At 42.7% G+C, this 15,796-nt stretch overlaps 1 protein-coding gene across 1 annotated transcript; it reads right to left on the bottom strand.

The window, feature by feature from the left end:
- Nucleotides 1–276: 276 nt before the first annotated feature.
- On the bottom strand, nucleotides 277–15,366 carry LOC118372133 (adhesion G-protein coupled receptor G4-like). The gene is made up of 28 exons (XM_052488317.1): nucleotides 15,124–15,366; nucleotides 13,567–13,649; nucleotides 12,728–13,354; nucleotides 12,325–12,422; nucleotides 12,151–12,215; nucleotides 11,735–11,789; nucleotides 11,420–11,460; nucleotides 11,172–11,320; nucleotides 8,784–9,362; nucleotides 8,552–8,659; nucleotides 8,284–8,375; nucleotides 8,110–8,177; nucleotides 7,966–8,002; nucleotides 7,686–7,711; nucleotides 6,755–6,897; nucleotides 6,325–6,454; nucleotides 5,349–5,455; nucleotides 4,949–5,153; nucleotides 4,631–4,796; nucleotides 3,828–3,977; nucleotides 3,199–3,318; nucleotides 2,953–3,105; nucleotides 2,725–2,846; nucleotides 2,131–2,399; nucleotides 1,714–1,819; nucleotides 1,319–1,605; nucleotides 1,121–1,222; nucleotides 277–1,002 (listed from the first exon to the last, which is right to left on the bottom strand). The coding sequence occupies exons 2-28, from the start codon at nucleotides 13,640–13,642 to the stop codon at nucleotides 842–844; spliced, it is 4,242 nt and encodes a 1,413-aa protein (XP_052344277.1). The 5' UTR covers nucleotides 13,643–13,649; nucleotides 15,124–15,366; the 3' UTR covers nucleotides 277–841.
- Nucleotides 15,367–15,796: the final 430 nt, after the last annotated feature.

Raw genomic sequence — 15,796 nt, 5'->3', positions numbered from 1 at the left:
TGTATTTTAGATGGAGAAATGGAGAAAAGACTGAAAATAAAAGATTCCCCGCTATGCTAAACAAAGCACATTCATCAACCTTCAAGTCTTTTAGAGATGGCGGTGTTTCATTAAATGTCATGGATTGTTTCCTGTTGATATGGTGAGAGACAGCCCATATGGAATGCCTACATTATGAGGCTTTGAAAATATAGGTTTCTGTGAAGTCAAGAAAGGTGTTGAAGTGTCGTTGACTCTTTACACTTCAAGGTTTTCATTCCTCTTCTTTATTTGCAAAAGTTTTTAATTTAACATCATGAAAAGATAAACAGAAACACATTATGGAGAAGAGAAATGCAATTTACCAGATAGAATGCACAAGGTACCAACATATTGATCATTTACTACAACAATAGTCCACTTACAATACACATCATTCATAGAGTTTGTGTCCTTTAATGCACAGAACAGGCTAACACTTAAACCTAGATTATGTTTATCTCCTGAGGAAGTTGAGACTGCACTGCAGAGAGACATACGACAGTGCAATTCAGAATGGACTGAACTCAGGTGTCTGCTATGATGTCCTGAACTCAACCTTTTCCCATTGTTTCAGATGAAGGATGTTATAGCACATGTTGTGTAAAGTTCAGTGTCCCTGTCCTGTGAGCCATGCTAGGCCCCCTGGTAGAGCTAGGCCCCCTGGTGGAGCTAGGCTAGGCCCCCTGGTGGAGCTAGGCTAGGCCCCCTGGTGGAGCTAGGCTTCCTGGTGGAGCTAGGCTTCCTGGTGGAGCTAGGCTTCCTGGTGGAGCTAGGCTTCCTGGTGGAGCTAGACTAGGCCCCGTGGTGGAGCTACAGTAGACTAGGCCCCCTGTTGGTAGGGTGTGCCAGAGCTACAGCTAGCTGTAGTGGAGTCATCAGAGATCTTCCTAGAGGAGGTGTTGACAGACTTGACAGATGGAGAGCGGTGCACCAGCTGGTTCTGCTTGGTCTTGCTGCCCATCGTCATGGAGTGGCTCCAATCTAAACCCGGGTCAAAGGTAAAAATGAAGCAACTTCAGGAACACTCTCTATGAACCATATTTACATTTACATTTGAGTCATTTAGCAGACAAACTGCTTGGAGGTCCATCGACTGTACCTGAGTAGTCATTGAGCCTGAATCGGCCACAACACAGATGGATCCTCCACTGCTTCCTCACATTCTCTTTCATCAGGCAGTGGAACACAAAGATAAAGAACCCTGAAACAAAGACAGAGAGGAGATAATGGGGCTTCTCTCTCTCTCTCTCTTCCATACCTTCTTGTACAATAGACACTATTATATTGGTCCCCTTACCTTGCAGACTGTTGAGGACTGAGAAGAGGTAGAGCATAGGGACCCTGGCTGGTCCCCAAGTAAAGAAGGCTATTGGCCAGGTGAGACCCAATAGGAAGGTGAGACTGGCCACTGCTCTAAAATCATGCATGACACAGCGCTTGTTTCCTGTTGCTGCAGGCTTATTGGTCTGCATGTGGCGGATTTGGACCAGAACCACAATGAACACGACCACGTTAAAAACCAGGACCAGCAGCACGAACGACACGACCGTGACGTAGAAGAAAACATTACTCTGCATCCAACAGCTGAGAAAGGGAGAGATGATTAATAACATGGATGTGATGAACTGCCACACACCCCTATCAATAACCTGAATCAGTAACACTGGTCAACTGGCCGTGCAGCACACTCACAATGGCTCAGAGCCCTGTAGAGAGTCAAGGGAGGCCTCAGATAGAACATTGCCATAGGCATCCTTCTCTACGGCTAGGACCATGCTGACAATCACCAGAGGAATGCCTGTGTGGAGACAGAGAACTTTACCTCTTCATTCTATTCCCTCATCAAACATGGTCAGCCAATCCGTTAGATCAGGGCCTGTGTAAACGTTTCAAACACTGACTACAATACAAAAGTGTCGAAAAGGAAAGTAAATCACTGTCGTTTACCTTGAATTGAATGACCTTTTTTTTTTATTCACTCAAGGCTCTCAACACATATTAGAATGTTATTCTGAGACAAGCAAATAAAAAAAGATAATTGTAGTCATACAATTCTTGCTCTAAAATATTTTAATACAAGTGTCCTTATTTTGCTTCAGACTGCCTTACCCCAGCCGAGGGCGCAGAACTTGTGGATGTAGAGGGGGACATAGACGTTGAAGACCTTGACCAGAGCGAAGTACATGTGGATGGCCTCCAGGCCCATCCAGGTGAATGAGGCTAACAGGAAGTAGTGGAGCGTGGCTGCCGTGCTGATGCAGAGACCGTAGCTGCCGAAGGAGGACAGCCAGGAGTCCAGCAGGAAGACTAGGTTCAGGCCCAGCAGAGCCACAGAAAGGTTGATGAGGATCTTAGATGGGTAGTCGCTACGCAGCTTCCTGTGACGGAGTGAGAGAGAGTGAGAGAGAGAGAGAGAGAGAGAGAGAGAGAGAGAGAGAGAGAGAGAGAGAGAGAGAAAATATATATATATTGGGAGATGAATGGAAAGACGGTGAGAATGAGAAGAATAGTGTGAGTGGCAGATGAAGCACAGGAAGAAATAAGCCAATGACACAGAGAGAAAGGAGGAGAGGTGGAGAATGTGATGTGAAAGGCTACAGAAAAGTAGAGAACATAGTGTGTAGTAATATCACCAAATAGTCTGCCCTGTCTGTCCCATCCATGAATCTGCCTCCTTGACTATCTGTCCAGATGCTGACTTACTCAAAGACCACGTAGGTGAGCAGGCTGATGCCCAGGAAGATGGAGGACACACCACAGCCCAGGTAAGAGATGACCGTCAGGATCTCCTGGTCAGCCTCACCGATAGGAGTCCTGGACACATCCTGTAGGACACCACAGAGGCCAAAGGTCAATAGGAGCCTCATATCAGTCCAGATGCAGTGCACTAATGTCTTTTGTTTCCCTCAGTCGACGACAAAAGTGACTCACCAGGAGCACGCCGAAATGGGTCAGGTGGTAGCATTGGCAGGTGGTCTGATAAGCGGAGATACTTGGAAGTGTCTCACAGCCGTTGCTGTCCCATCCACCGCTCCCATTGTTCTTCTGGAAGTCCCAGTACACACACTCCACCTTGTCGTTTTTCTGTTGGGGAAGCAAAGGGTGCAGCTAGTCAGGCTCTAAAGCAGAAACATCACTATGTTCAGTGGTAAGGTGAAGCTATTTTTCATTCCTCACCTCTTTAGGCTTGAGGTGACGAAGTGTCACCACCACGGGATCCCTGAGGTTGCTGACATTGCTGTTGTTGACACTGGCAGACACCACATAACTATTCAGCGTCCAGTTGGTTGCTGGGTCCTGTGAATGATCATAAAACCTTTAACACTGAACTACTGTATGTTTGCTGTAAGCTTCCCTTCGAAATAAGCCATCCTTCCATAGCTTCCTGCAGTCAAGTGACCACATCGCCCTCTAGTGGCCTCATGGGTGGAACGTTATTAATATTGTTCATAATTTCTTAAATTACTTTAAAAAACTTGCTGTTTCTATGTCAAACGTTTAAAAATATATATATTTCAGTTTTCTGTGATATATATTAAGTGTAATATTGGGATGCAAACTCAAAATGTTATACATTTCAACTCTATATCTGACATGGTACAGGTGTCTTCTTTTTTTAAGCCATAACCTTGTGTGTGAGGTGTATACTTTTGTTTCGGAGTAGATTTGTTTAAGACTACCAAGAAACACTCTGTGTGACCATGATTTACCCCACTGAGGTAAAAGGTTATTAATGAATAATTAACCAAAAATCATGATGCACCTCATACGTTGTTAATGACATCAAGTCATTCTTAACCAGGTACCTTGAAAAGCTCTTGTATGCCATAGAAGTGGAACTGAACTCTATTTTTTTTGTTTCCCTGGGGGAAGAAGTTGTGAAGGGACTGCGGAAGGGAGATGGATGCAACTGTGCCATCACAAGGCCGACTCAAGAACGTCTGGTTGACATAGGTCTATAAAAGAAAGTGGTGTACAAATCATCAAAACGCATGTACAATGATTTATTCAAGTGGACATATATAACTACATTTCATCATGGAACTAAAGGTCATTGCACCACAATGAAAACAATGGACACATGTTGGAATAAACACTGTTCTTGTTTCTGTAAATCATCATATTTTCATTACTATTTGCTGTTTCAGCACAGTTGAAATTAATGCTACAGATGTAGGATCTTAATTTGATCACCCTGTTGCAGGAGAGCTTTTCTGCAGTGCAGGAAATGTCAAACTTGGAATTTCCACATAATAATTCACATTTGCTGTTATGCAGGATTATTTATCTTTTCCTTTTTCCATATAACATCTACATGTGTCATATAACATCTACATGTGTCACACATTTCTCTGTTCCCTTAAGGACATGTCCTCATTTAAATGGAATAAAAACAGTCCAGTTAATTATGTCATTTATTTTTAGTAGGAAGGGCTCAGTATATCACAGGGAGCAATAAAGAACGGGACATTTATATGAACATATTGACAGGACAGGAAATTGGCTGCGCTGCTGGACCATGGACACTGTATCTCTGAGTTGTGATACTCACTGCTAGTCAAATCCAGAAAGTGCTTGACCAGACAATAGGGTCATGTTACAATTTTACCTCTGGAACAAGGCCAGTCGAAAACGAGGAGACACCAAACGTGAGGCCCTGGAACTGCTCTGGATCTACGTTGAACATGGAGAGGGCCAGGGAAGGGACGGTCACATTTAGTGACTCCTCGGGGAAATCCATCTGGTCCCCAATGCTGTCTGTGATACCCAGAATTCTGTTGGGAACATGATGGAAAATGTGAGTGACAAATTTGTCATAAAGAACAGCAGAGGAGGAGGAAAATACACAGGTGACATCAGAAAATAAGGAACAATTACATGAAATCTTGCAACCATATTCCCTCTCCCCATTGCCCCTTCCCCTTACTCATTGGCGACCGCTGACAGGTCAGAATTGGACACCAGGATGTCAGCGACGATGTTGACAATATCTCTGCCGAGCTGAGGGGTCACCGTGCTGACCCACAGAACCTCATCCAGCTTCTGGACCACGGTGGCCAGCTGGGAGTCACTCAGGTCCCCCTCGTCACCCAGGAGGTCCTTAATCATGTCCATCACATCTGCTGAGTTGTCTGGGAGGAAAAGACACAAAGTCCAATGTTATGTAGCACACTGCACTGTGGAATATTTTAATATAATACTACTGAAAAACACAGGGGAAGAGGCTAGGGAAGAACATGCATGCCATAGCTACAGTACAACATAACAAATTACTGTTATTTCACCAAAACCTATTGACTGGTATTTAGACTGCACAAGGCTCTTACTTGCTGTGACGGTGACTTTATCCAGATCAGAGATGGTGATTACCGGCTTGCATGCCTTCAGGTTTGGCTTAGCCCATTTGGCTTTCTCAGTCACTCCATCTAACTCACTAAAGGGAAGAAGGGGGCCAGGAGAAAAAAGAGATGAAGGTGAAATGAGCAGAAGACGAGAGGACCAGTCTTGTCTTGTTCTGATCTGTTGTCAATAAACAATTTGTTACTATTTTGCATAATTGCACACCTCTTTTTACGATGATTAAAAAGATTTTGTGTATTGACGTTTCAGGGAGAAGGGTGGACTACGGAGGCATCATGGGAAACGTAAGTCAAAGGGCTTTCTTTCAATTATAGGTGATGTTCCTTTTCTTTCCCTTCAATGTTTACTTCCTGCAGACAACCTTCCACTGGTAGGCTAAATAAACATTGGCATAATGTATCACTGCTAGCATAATACACGCTAGGACAATGTTTCACTCTGACACCAGAGGCGTTCCGTCCACCCAATTCAGTTGAAGGAAATTGATTCTTGCTCGCACTGAGAGATCCACCAGTGTCATCTCTGTGACTGAGTGATTGTGTGCACATAGGTAAGAGCGTGTGTGACAGGGTTGCACTGTGTCTAGAAGACATTTGAAGGATCTCTTCGCTGAGCCGTCTCTATGGCAACATAGAGATTTATCCATAGAAATATGATCTTGCCCTTTGACCGTAGTCACAGCTCTGGTATTGAACAGGTTAAAAGACATATTCTGAATCCTCAGAAAGACGTATAGCGCTAAGATGATTCAGCAAGAAACTGTTTGAATAAAGATAACAAGAACTACAATACCATGGAATATAATGCACATCATTTTACTTCACAGTACCTACTATATAAACCATCATTTATGGTACTCCCACCATCACCACTACAGCCATGAGATTTCCCGACCCCAATTAACAAGCATTATTGCAAATGTAACGTTAGCTGGGCCTTCACCATTTCCTGGAAGCCCTTGATCCAAGGTTCTTCTCACAGATCATAGTTATTGTCACCTGGACCTCTGTGATTGGCCATTTATACACGCCCCAGAAACTCTCATGGGTGTCCTTAGGACAGCTCCCAGGATCTGGAGAGGGGAAAATAGGTTAATATGTCAGGCACGTTCCGTCCTCCTTTCTCTTTTTCCTCCTTTCCTCATTTCCTCCTTTCTTTCTTTCTTTCTTTCTTTCTTTCTTTCTTTCTTTCTTTCTTTCTTTCTCTCTTTCTTTTTTTCTTTCTTTCTTTCTTCCATGCCTCCCTCTTGGAAGTATGATCTGAGAAAGTATGATTGGTGACAGTAGTTGGGTGGACACCATTCATTCACTCTAAAATAGATTGGAAAATCGAATACAGATGGAGGAAAGGTCAAAGGTCAGCCATACTGTACCTATATGTGAAACGTGGACATCTCTGCGGTCAACCTGGATCTCTTCATCAACATGGTTCCCAGAGAGAAGGTCAGTGATGAGTGTTTGAGTGGTCGTGACATTACGTGCATCAGCATCCTCAACCTGGAAGGTACATCTAAACCTACAGATAAAATGTGGGATGAAAACCCAAAACCAACCTGGTGACCAACCTGGGGCAGCAGGTAGCCTAGTGGTTAGAGCGTTGGGCCAGTAACTGAAATGTTGCTGGATTGAATCCTGAGCTGACAAGATAAACATCTGTTGTTCAGCCTCTGAACAAGGCAGTTAGCCCACTGTTCCCTGATAGACTGTCATTGTAAATAAGAATTTGTTCTTAACTGACTTGCCTAGTTAAATAAAAGGTACATTTTAAAAAACAGATTCAGTAAAAAAAATGGTTACTGAAATGTCAACAGCATACTAAAACAAGTTGGGGAAAAACAAAACACAACATGTTGGTATCAATATCTATCAAGTCTACATAACAAAATGGCAACTGTTTTTTGACTTTTTTTAAAAGAATCTCTTACCTTTTTTATCATCTCTTACCTTTTTTATCATCTCTTTCCATTCTTATCATCTCTTAACTTTTTTATCATCTCTTTCCATTCTCATCATCTCTTAACTTTTCTATCATCTCTTTCTATTCTTATCATCTCTTAACTATTTTATCATCTCTTTCCATTCTTATCATCTCTTAACTTTTTATCATCTCTTTCCATTCTTATCATCTCTTAACTATTTTATCATCTCTTAACTATTTTATCATCTCTTTCCATTCTTATCATCTCTTACCTTGTTTATCATCTCTTAACTTTTTTATAATCTCTTTCCATTCTTATCATCTCTTAACTTTTCTATCATCTCTTTCCATTCTTATCATCTCTTACCTTTTTTATAATCTCTTACCTTTTCTCATGTCTCAGCTCAGCAGTCTAACAGAGAAGACACCACAATGAAATATGCACTATACATCTTACTTAACCAAAAACAATTCATGACTAGTGGGCAATAAAATGTTTACTCATATTGAAAGCCATAAACTTACAGTGTGGTAATAAAGATTATGCTCATTAATTTTCACAATAGTATAACTGGTTCCTTACTGCTGCGATTATGATTAAATGTAGTTACACTCTAAATCAATTTCCAATGTTGATACAGTCATTTGTTTTTAAAACAGCCTCACCATCTCCAGTTCTTGAATCTTTTTATGATCATTGACTCTACAACAAAAACACAAGGAACAAGCCCCCGTTAAAAGGCACACCTCAGGGTCTTATTTTTCTTATGCTACACAGCATGTCATAATGCAGTTAATGCCAGGACTTACTTATAAGTCGAGTTTAAAATATTGATGTTTAATACGTTCATCTTGACTTTCCCAAGGTTTCTCTGAACCTGTAACCCAGACAAAAAGACGCTGTGTCGACCGTTAGGCTGAAGAGAATGTTGTTGTACGTTTATCATCCTCCAGTGCCGATGCTGTTGTTGTTGTGTTTCTTACCCACTTCTGAATGGTCTCCCCTGGGCCGTTGCCAGTTACAGTCGTTGTCATATTCAGTTTCACATTAACTCTGTAGAAGGTGGATGCAATGCCTAATAACAGCATAACAGTGGAAATTATTGTACATTTGAACAGCCTTCATCTCTCAACCTAGGTCTTACACCTATGGAAAATAAACTTATTTTAGAGCCACTGATATTTTTCTATGACAATGAAGCTTATTTGTAGCGTTAGCAGACAGGTAATCAAATGTGTCATATTGGCTGACCAGGTTTTGTTGAGTTGAAGTCTAAAGATTCTCTGGTTGTAGACAGGCCAGTGGGATTTGCAGGCACTCCAATGGATGGTTGGTGTGTCTCTGAAGGAGAGCCAGGGTCTACAGACAAGAAAGGAACCAGCTTCTTTAGAATAGATTGGTGAAAATGGAATGGAAGCCAATTTCAGGTCCTCCTTAGTGCACAGCAGTCCAGCATTTATGTTTTATGAAAGAACTGTGTCACCTGATGCAGTAGTGCTGGTTGGTGAGAAGGTAGTAGTTCTGGTTGGTGAGCCAGTAGTAGTTCTGGTTGGTGAGCCAGCAGTGGTGCTGGTTGGTGAGCCAGCTGTGGTGCTGGTTGGTGAGCCAGCAGTGGTTCTGGTTGGTGAGCCAGTAGTAGTTCTGGTTGGTGAGCCAGCAGTGGTGCTGGTTGGTGAGCCAGTAGTAGTTCTGGTTGGTGGGCCAGCAGTGGTTCTGGTTGGTAAGCCAGCAGTGGTTCTGGTTGGTGTGCCAACAGTGGTGCTGGTTGGTGAGCCAACAGTGGTGCTGGTTGGTAAGCCAGCAGTGGTTCTGGTTGGTGAGCCAGCAGTTGTGCTGGTTGGTGAGCCAGCAGTGGTGCTGGTTGGTGAGCCAGTAGTAGTTCTGGTTGGTGAGCCAGCAGTGGTTCTGGTTGGTGAGCCAGCAGTTGTGCTGGTTGGTGAGCCAGCAGTGGTGCTGGTTGGTGAGCCAGTAGTAGTTCTGGTTGGTGAGCCAGCAGTGGTGCTGGTTGGTGAGCCAGCAGTGGTGTCAGTGGGAGGAGAAGCTGTTGCGTTGGGGAAAGCCCCTGTGAGGAATGAGCAAGATATTACACAACAGTGTGCATAACAGCGTGCAAAAATATGAATGTGCAATCCATTTGAATCCATGTGCATGTGTGGGCATGCTATTTGTAGGTGTATATGTGAATATGTACAGTACCAGTAAAAGGTTTGGACACACCTACTCATTCAAGTGTTTTTCTTAATTTTTTTACTATTTTCTACATTGTAGAATAACAGTGAATACATCAAAACTATGACATAACACATGGAATCATGTAGTAACCAAAAAAGTGTTAAACAAATCAAAAGATATGCTATGTTTGAGATTTTTCAAAGTAGCCACCCTTTGCCTTGATGAGAGCTTTGCACACTCTTGCGCTTTCTCTCAACAAGCTTCATGAGGTAGGCACCTGGAATGCATTTCAATTAACAGGTGTGCATTGTTAAAAGTTAATTTGTGGAATTTCTTTCCTTCTTAATGAGCCAATCAGTTGTGTTGTTACAAGTTAGGGGTGGTTTACAGAAGATAGCCCTATTTGGTAAAAGACCAAGTCCATATTATGGCAAGAACAGCTCAAATAAGCAAAGAGAAATGACAGTCCATCGTTACTTTAAGACATGAAGGTCAGTAAATATGGAACATTTTAAGAACTTTGAAAGTTTCTTCAAGTGCAGTTGCAAAAACCATCAAGAGCTATGATGAAACTGGCTCTCATAAGGACCGCCACAGGAAAGGAAGACCCAGAGTTACCTCTGCTGCAGAGGAGACGTTCATTAGAGTTACCAACCGCAGAAATTACAGTCCAAAGAAATACTTCAGAGAGTTCAAGTAACAGGCACATCTCAGCATCAACGGTTCAGACGAGACTGCTTGAATCAGGCCTTCATGGTTGAATTGCTGCAAATAAACCACTACTAAAGGACACCAATAAGCAGAAAAGACTTGCTTGGGCCAAGAGGCATGAACAATGGACATTAGACCGGTGGAAATCTGTCTTTTGGACTGATGAGTCTTTGTGAGATGCAGAGTAGGTGAACGGATGATCTCCGCATTTGTGGTTCCCACCATGAAGCATGGAGGAGGAGGTGTGATGGAGCGGGGCTGCTTTGCTGGGGACACTGTCTGTGATTTATTTAGAACAAGTCACACTTAACCTGCATGGCTATCACAGCATTCTGAAGCGATACGACATCCCATCTGGTTTGCCCTTAGTGGGACTATAATTTGTTTTTCAACAGGACAATGAACAAACACACCTCCAGGCTGTGCAGGGGCTATTTGACCAAGACGGAGAGTGATGGTGTGCTGTATCAGATGACCTGGCCTCCACAATCACCCGACCTCAACTTAATTGAGATAGTTTGGGATGAGTTGGACTGCAGAGTGAAGGGAAAGCAGCCAACAATTGCTCAGCATATGTGGGAACTGCTTCAAGACTGTTGGAAAAGCATTCCAGGTGAAGCTGGTTGAGAGAATGCCAAGAGTGTGCAAAGCTGTCATCAAGGCAAAGGGTGGCTACTTTGAAGAATCTCAAATCTCAAATATATTTTCAACACTTTTTTGGTTACTACATGATTCCATATGTGTTTTTCATAGTTTTGATGTCTTCACTATTATTCTATATGCATAAAATATAAAATAGTAAAAATAAACAAAAACTCTTGTACAGCTAGGTGTGTCCAAACTTTTGACTGGTACTGTATGTGTGTGTGTGTGTGTGTGTGTGTGTGTGTGTGTGTGTGTGTGTGTGTGTGTGTGTGTGTGTGTGTGTGTGTGTGTGTGTGTGTGTGTGTGTGTGTGTGTGTGTGTGTGTGTGTGTGTGTGTACCCACCTATGGGTCGTACACGGAGGCTGCTGGGGTCTGCAATAAGGGTGACTTGGCCAGAGGTGAAGGCTAGACTCAGCTTTCCAAAGATATCATTCTGGGCCGCTCCAACATCAGTCTCAGGACTAACACTCACATAGACCAAACAGCTGACACTATGGAGAGAGACATTACAGTGAAGCAACACAGCATCAGACTAGAAACTATAATGTCCATTATGCATCCTCATGCATCCTTATGCATTCTCCTCATACCACTTGTCAGAAGTTGAGTTGAACTCCATTTTTCTTGATTCCTGGAAACAAACACATATTTATGATTTTAGTTCTAACTTGTACGGTCTCTTAATTACAATTCTCCCACTTGTTCATGAGTTTACCTTTCCCCTCGTCTGTGACCTGACAAAAGGGTTTACGATGAAAGCCTGTCTGACAGTTTCCTGCCTGTCCTGTTGAATAACAACGTTATCTGGAGCCCTTCAGTGCTGTCCCTATCAGCACGGTGCTTCTCTGAGGATATTGCAATCCTTGTTATGGAAAATCAAATTGAGGCACTGGACAGTGACGTACCTGAGCTTTCTCTGTGTTTCGCAAACTAGGATTATAGCCCACTTGACAGATCTGGCTGTGTGGGAACACAGATAAAACTAGAGATTAGGCTAAGGGGCATGTGTCCACGCAGTGTTCATTTCAATGTTCTAGGTTGCTTCAACACACACATACACACATCATCATATTCACACAAGATGTTGAAAGTCTAGACAGTTTTGTTCTTTGTGTTGGTTTCTCATATAGATATGGCTTCGCTATAGTACACTCACATACAAGCACCCACAAACATACACGCACACTTGCACACACGTACGCACATACGCATGCACACACACACACACACACACACACATACAAAAACACCCTCCCCATTCAAGCAATGCTTTACATTATATTCCAATGGACAGTTCCGTTGAATTTACACATGAAACTACCTTGGAGATGGAGATGACACAAAGATGTCACGCACAGAAATGTTCCCAAGAAATATGGTCCCCAGCTGATGGAAAATGACAAAAGAGACAAATATGGTTCATATTCAACTGGGATTGAATATCATGGCACCTTTATGTAATGGAAAAAGCAATCCTTTATCACATTCTTCTTACCCATTTGCGTATGATGTCCTCTGGGGAATTGACAGGCTTGTCAAGAGGGTGCCGTTGTGCTATGACGGCCTTCATTTTAATTTTGAACATTGACCATGCTAAGAAAGGTGACCGAGACAATCCAACCGGAGGAGACAGGGCATTAACCAGATATTCCATTATAGAAATCACATACAGATGTTCCCTCACATTACCTACAAATGTTCCCTCACACATTATATCAAGAGGATGAAATCTCCCTACTTACTCAAAGAATACATATTTTGTCACAATCATGTTTTCCACTTCACTGTACATTTGTTCAGTGGGGCCTTTTGAATAGAATAGAATGGTGCCCAGGGCTGACTTTCTCAATAGGACTCAAAATAGAATACAGTAGAAGACAATAAGTATGGAAGCTAACCACACTGGAGGCTAGTGTCATCTTCAGGTAGGCAGCTCTGGTAGTCCCAGTCACGGGTGTCCCAGCTTACCACGTTCCCATCGGCACAGCTATGGGCCCTCACCTCCTCAGCCGTCTGCTCCCGCCCCCACATCCTGAACAGGCTTATGTCCCCCAGGAAGTTCTTCCCATCCTCAAACTCCATCACCCCATCTACTATGTTATGGGACACCCCCAGGGTCAGGGTGCCATTGTGGGCCAGTTGCCGGGACAGGCTGGCGTTAACGTGGGCGTCCAGGCGACTGCTCCCATTGATGTAGAGTCTGAGCCTCTCGGAGTTGCTGGACCAGGTGAGGCAGACGTTTTGCCAGTGTTCCAGGGGCAGGTCCTCTGGTACCGACCACTCCTGCCCAAACAGCCATGCCACCAGGAGCCCTCCCCGGCCTGCAAGCCCCAGCTCTACCTGCCTGTTGCCAGGCGCCTTGTACACAAAGCCGGTCCACTCAGGCGTCGCGATCTTCCGGCACAGGTGCACACACACACTGAGCTCTTCCAGGAGGGGCATTACACACTCCTTACCCAGCTGCCACATACATGGACGGCCCAAGAACACCGCCTTCTTACCCCACAGGCTGGGGCTCTGGGAGCCTGGCACAAACACAGAACCAACGTCACACACTGACATTGGACATTTTGGGGACAACTGGACAAAACCTCCTCTAGTGTAGTTCAGTCTTCAGCCATAATGCATTCTATTGACACTACTTTTACCCTAGCATTTATACAATTGCTTCATAATCACTTCATTAAATATTTGTATATGACCAATACAATTTGATTTGATTTATTTATGGCCATACCGGAATATGGAAAACAGGTGGTTGCCAGTACCCACAAACACACGGTTATGAAACAGGGCCTCCTGGCAGAATCCATCACCAGTCTAAAACAAAAGATGAATATCTCTCCATGTAAATACCATGTCAGAAAATGGGGAACAATGAAGTCTATCTGCAAATAGAACCGTTATCAGACAACAGTACAATATGCAGTACCAGTCAAAAGTTTGGACACACCTACTCATTCAAGGGTTTTTCTTTATTTTACTATTTTCTACATTGTAGAATAATTGTGAATACATCAAAACTATTAAATGGAATTATGTAGTAATCCAAAAAGTGTTAAACACATCAAAATATATTTTATATTCTTCAATGTAGCCAACCTTTGCCTTGATGACAGCTTTGCACACTCTTGGCGTTCTCTACCAGCTTCACCTGGAACGCTTTTCCAAAAATCTTGAAGGAGTTCCCACATATGCTGAGCACTTGTCGGCTGCTTTTCCTTCACTCTATGGTCCAACTCATCCCAAACCATCTCAATTGGGTTGAGGTTGGGTGATTGTGGTGGCCAGGTCATTTGATGCAGCACACCATCACTCCCCTTCTTGGTCAAATAGCCCTTTCGTCCTCCATACTTCACGGTGGGAACCACAAATGCAGAGATCCATTCACCTACTCTGTGTCTCTCAAAGACATGGCGGTTGGAACCAAAATCTGAAAGTTGGACTCATCAGACCAAAAGATAGATTTCCAATGGTCTAATGTCCATTGGTCGTTTTGGCCCAAGCAAGACTCTTCTTCTTATTGGTGTCCTTTAATAGTGGTTTCTTTGCAGCAATTCAAACATGAAGGCCTGATTCACGCAGTCTCCCCTGAACAGTTGATGTTGAGATGTGTCTGTTACTTGAACTCTGTGAAGCATTTATTTCGGCTGCAATTTGAGGTGCAGTTAACTTTAATTAACGTATCCTCTGCAGCAGAGGTAACTCTGGGTCTTCCTTTCCTGTGGTGGTCCTCATGAGAACCAGTTCCATCATAGCACTTGATGTTTTTTGCGACTGCACTTGAAGAAACGTTCAAACTTCTTGAAATTTTCCAGATTGACTGACCTTTATGTCTTTATTCATTTTTTTATTAACCCCTCCACCACCCCCCCTCTTCAGAGGACAAATATCTTAAATTTTTTAAAACATATTTTTTGCAACATATATATTGCTTATTTGAAATGTTCTTGCCATACTATGGACTTGGTATTTTACCAAATAGGGCTATCTTCTGTATACCACAGTTACCTTGTGATTGGTTCAAATGAATTAAGAAGGAAAGAAATTCCACAAATGTACTATTAACGAGGCACACCTGTTAATTGAAATGCATACCAGGTGACTATCTTTTTTGATTACTACATGATTCCTTTTGTGTCATTTCACAGTTTTGATGTCTTTACTATTAATCTACAATGTAGAAAAATGGTAAATGGTAAAAATTGTTTTAAAAAATTAAGAGAAACCCTGGAATGTGTAGGTGTGTCCAAACTTGACTGGTACTGTACATGCAAACAAAACTATGACTTACCTGTGTCATCCCCCAGTCCAAAATGCAATGTCCTTCGCAAGTTAAAACAAGCAAATTAGAATTGAATAAACTGTCTCTTACATGTCTATAACGCCAAATGGAAGGTTAAGAGAAAAGGTTGACCTCCTGGGATAATAGTCTTTGTTGAATGAGGGAGACTACAATTTTATTTTATTTCACCTTTATTTAACCAGGTAGGCTAGTTGAGAACAAGTTCTCATTTGCAACTGCGACCTGGCCAAGATAAAGCATAGCAGTGTGAACAGACAACACAATGTCTTCCTCTTTAAGAAGACCTCCACGCCCTCTCCTTTTGTATCCTGGCTTACTCATTAATCAGACACAGAGCAATAAACATAACTAAGGCAACAGAGGGCAGATTGACCATGATATCTACAACTTTAGTTCTTCAAATATGGAAATAGGTATATACAAATTCTACCCAATTTAGAATTCTACTAAATGTATGTGAAAGGCTTTGGGTGAATGTTTTTGGATGATTTACTTGGCCCTGTCACTATATTCTGACTATAACACATGTTCCTGTTGATTGGTATGGAGCTAACAGACAGACATGTCCAGAGAATCAGTAAGGAGTGTTGGGAAACTGACTGATGCCTTGACATCTTACACAATGTGTGTTTCTAATCCTGGGTGCTGATTGGTTAAAACC

This window comes from Oncorhynchus keta, chromosome 30, assembly GCF_023373465.1.
Source record: "Oncorhynchus keta strain PuntledgeMale-10-30-2019 chromosome 30, Oket_V2, whole genome shotgun sequence".
Taxonomy (NCBI): Eukaryota; Metazoa; Chordata; class Actinopteri; order Salmoniformes; family Salmonidae; genus Oncorhynchus; species Oncorhynchus keta.
This window is presented reverse-complemented; position numbering and strand designations above follow the sequence as displayed.

Bases quoted from the DNA above. Each gene is read 5' to 3' on its own strand.
- LOC118372133 (XM_052488317.1), bottom strand. From the start codon at position 13,642: ATGGATTCTGCCAGGAGGCCCTGTTTCATAACCGTGTGTTTGTGGGTA. The intron at 3,319-3,827 runs GTACCTGGTTAA...GATCATTCACAG, and splicing joins GCATACAAGAGCTTTTCAAG to GACCCAGCAACCAACTGGAC. The intron at 2,400-2,724 runs GTAAGTCAGCAT...ACTCCGTCACAG, and splicing joins CTCACCTACGTGGTCTTTGA to GAAGCTGCGTAGCGACTACC.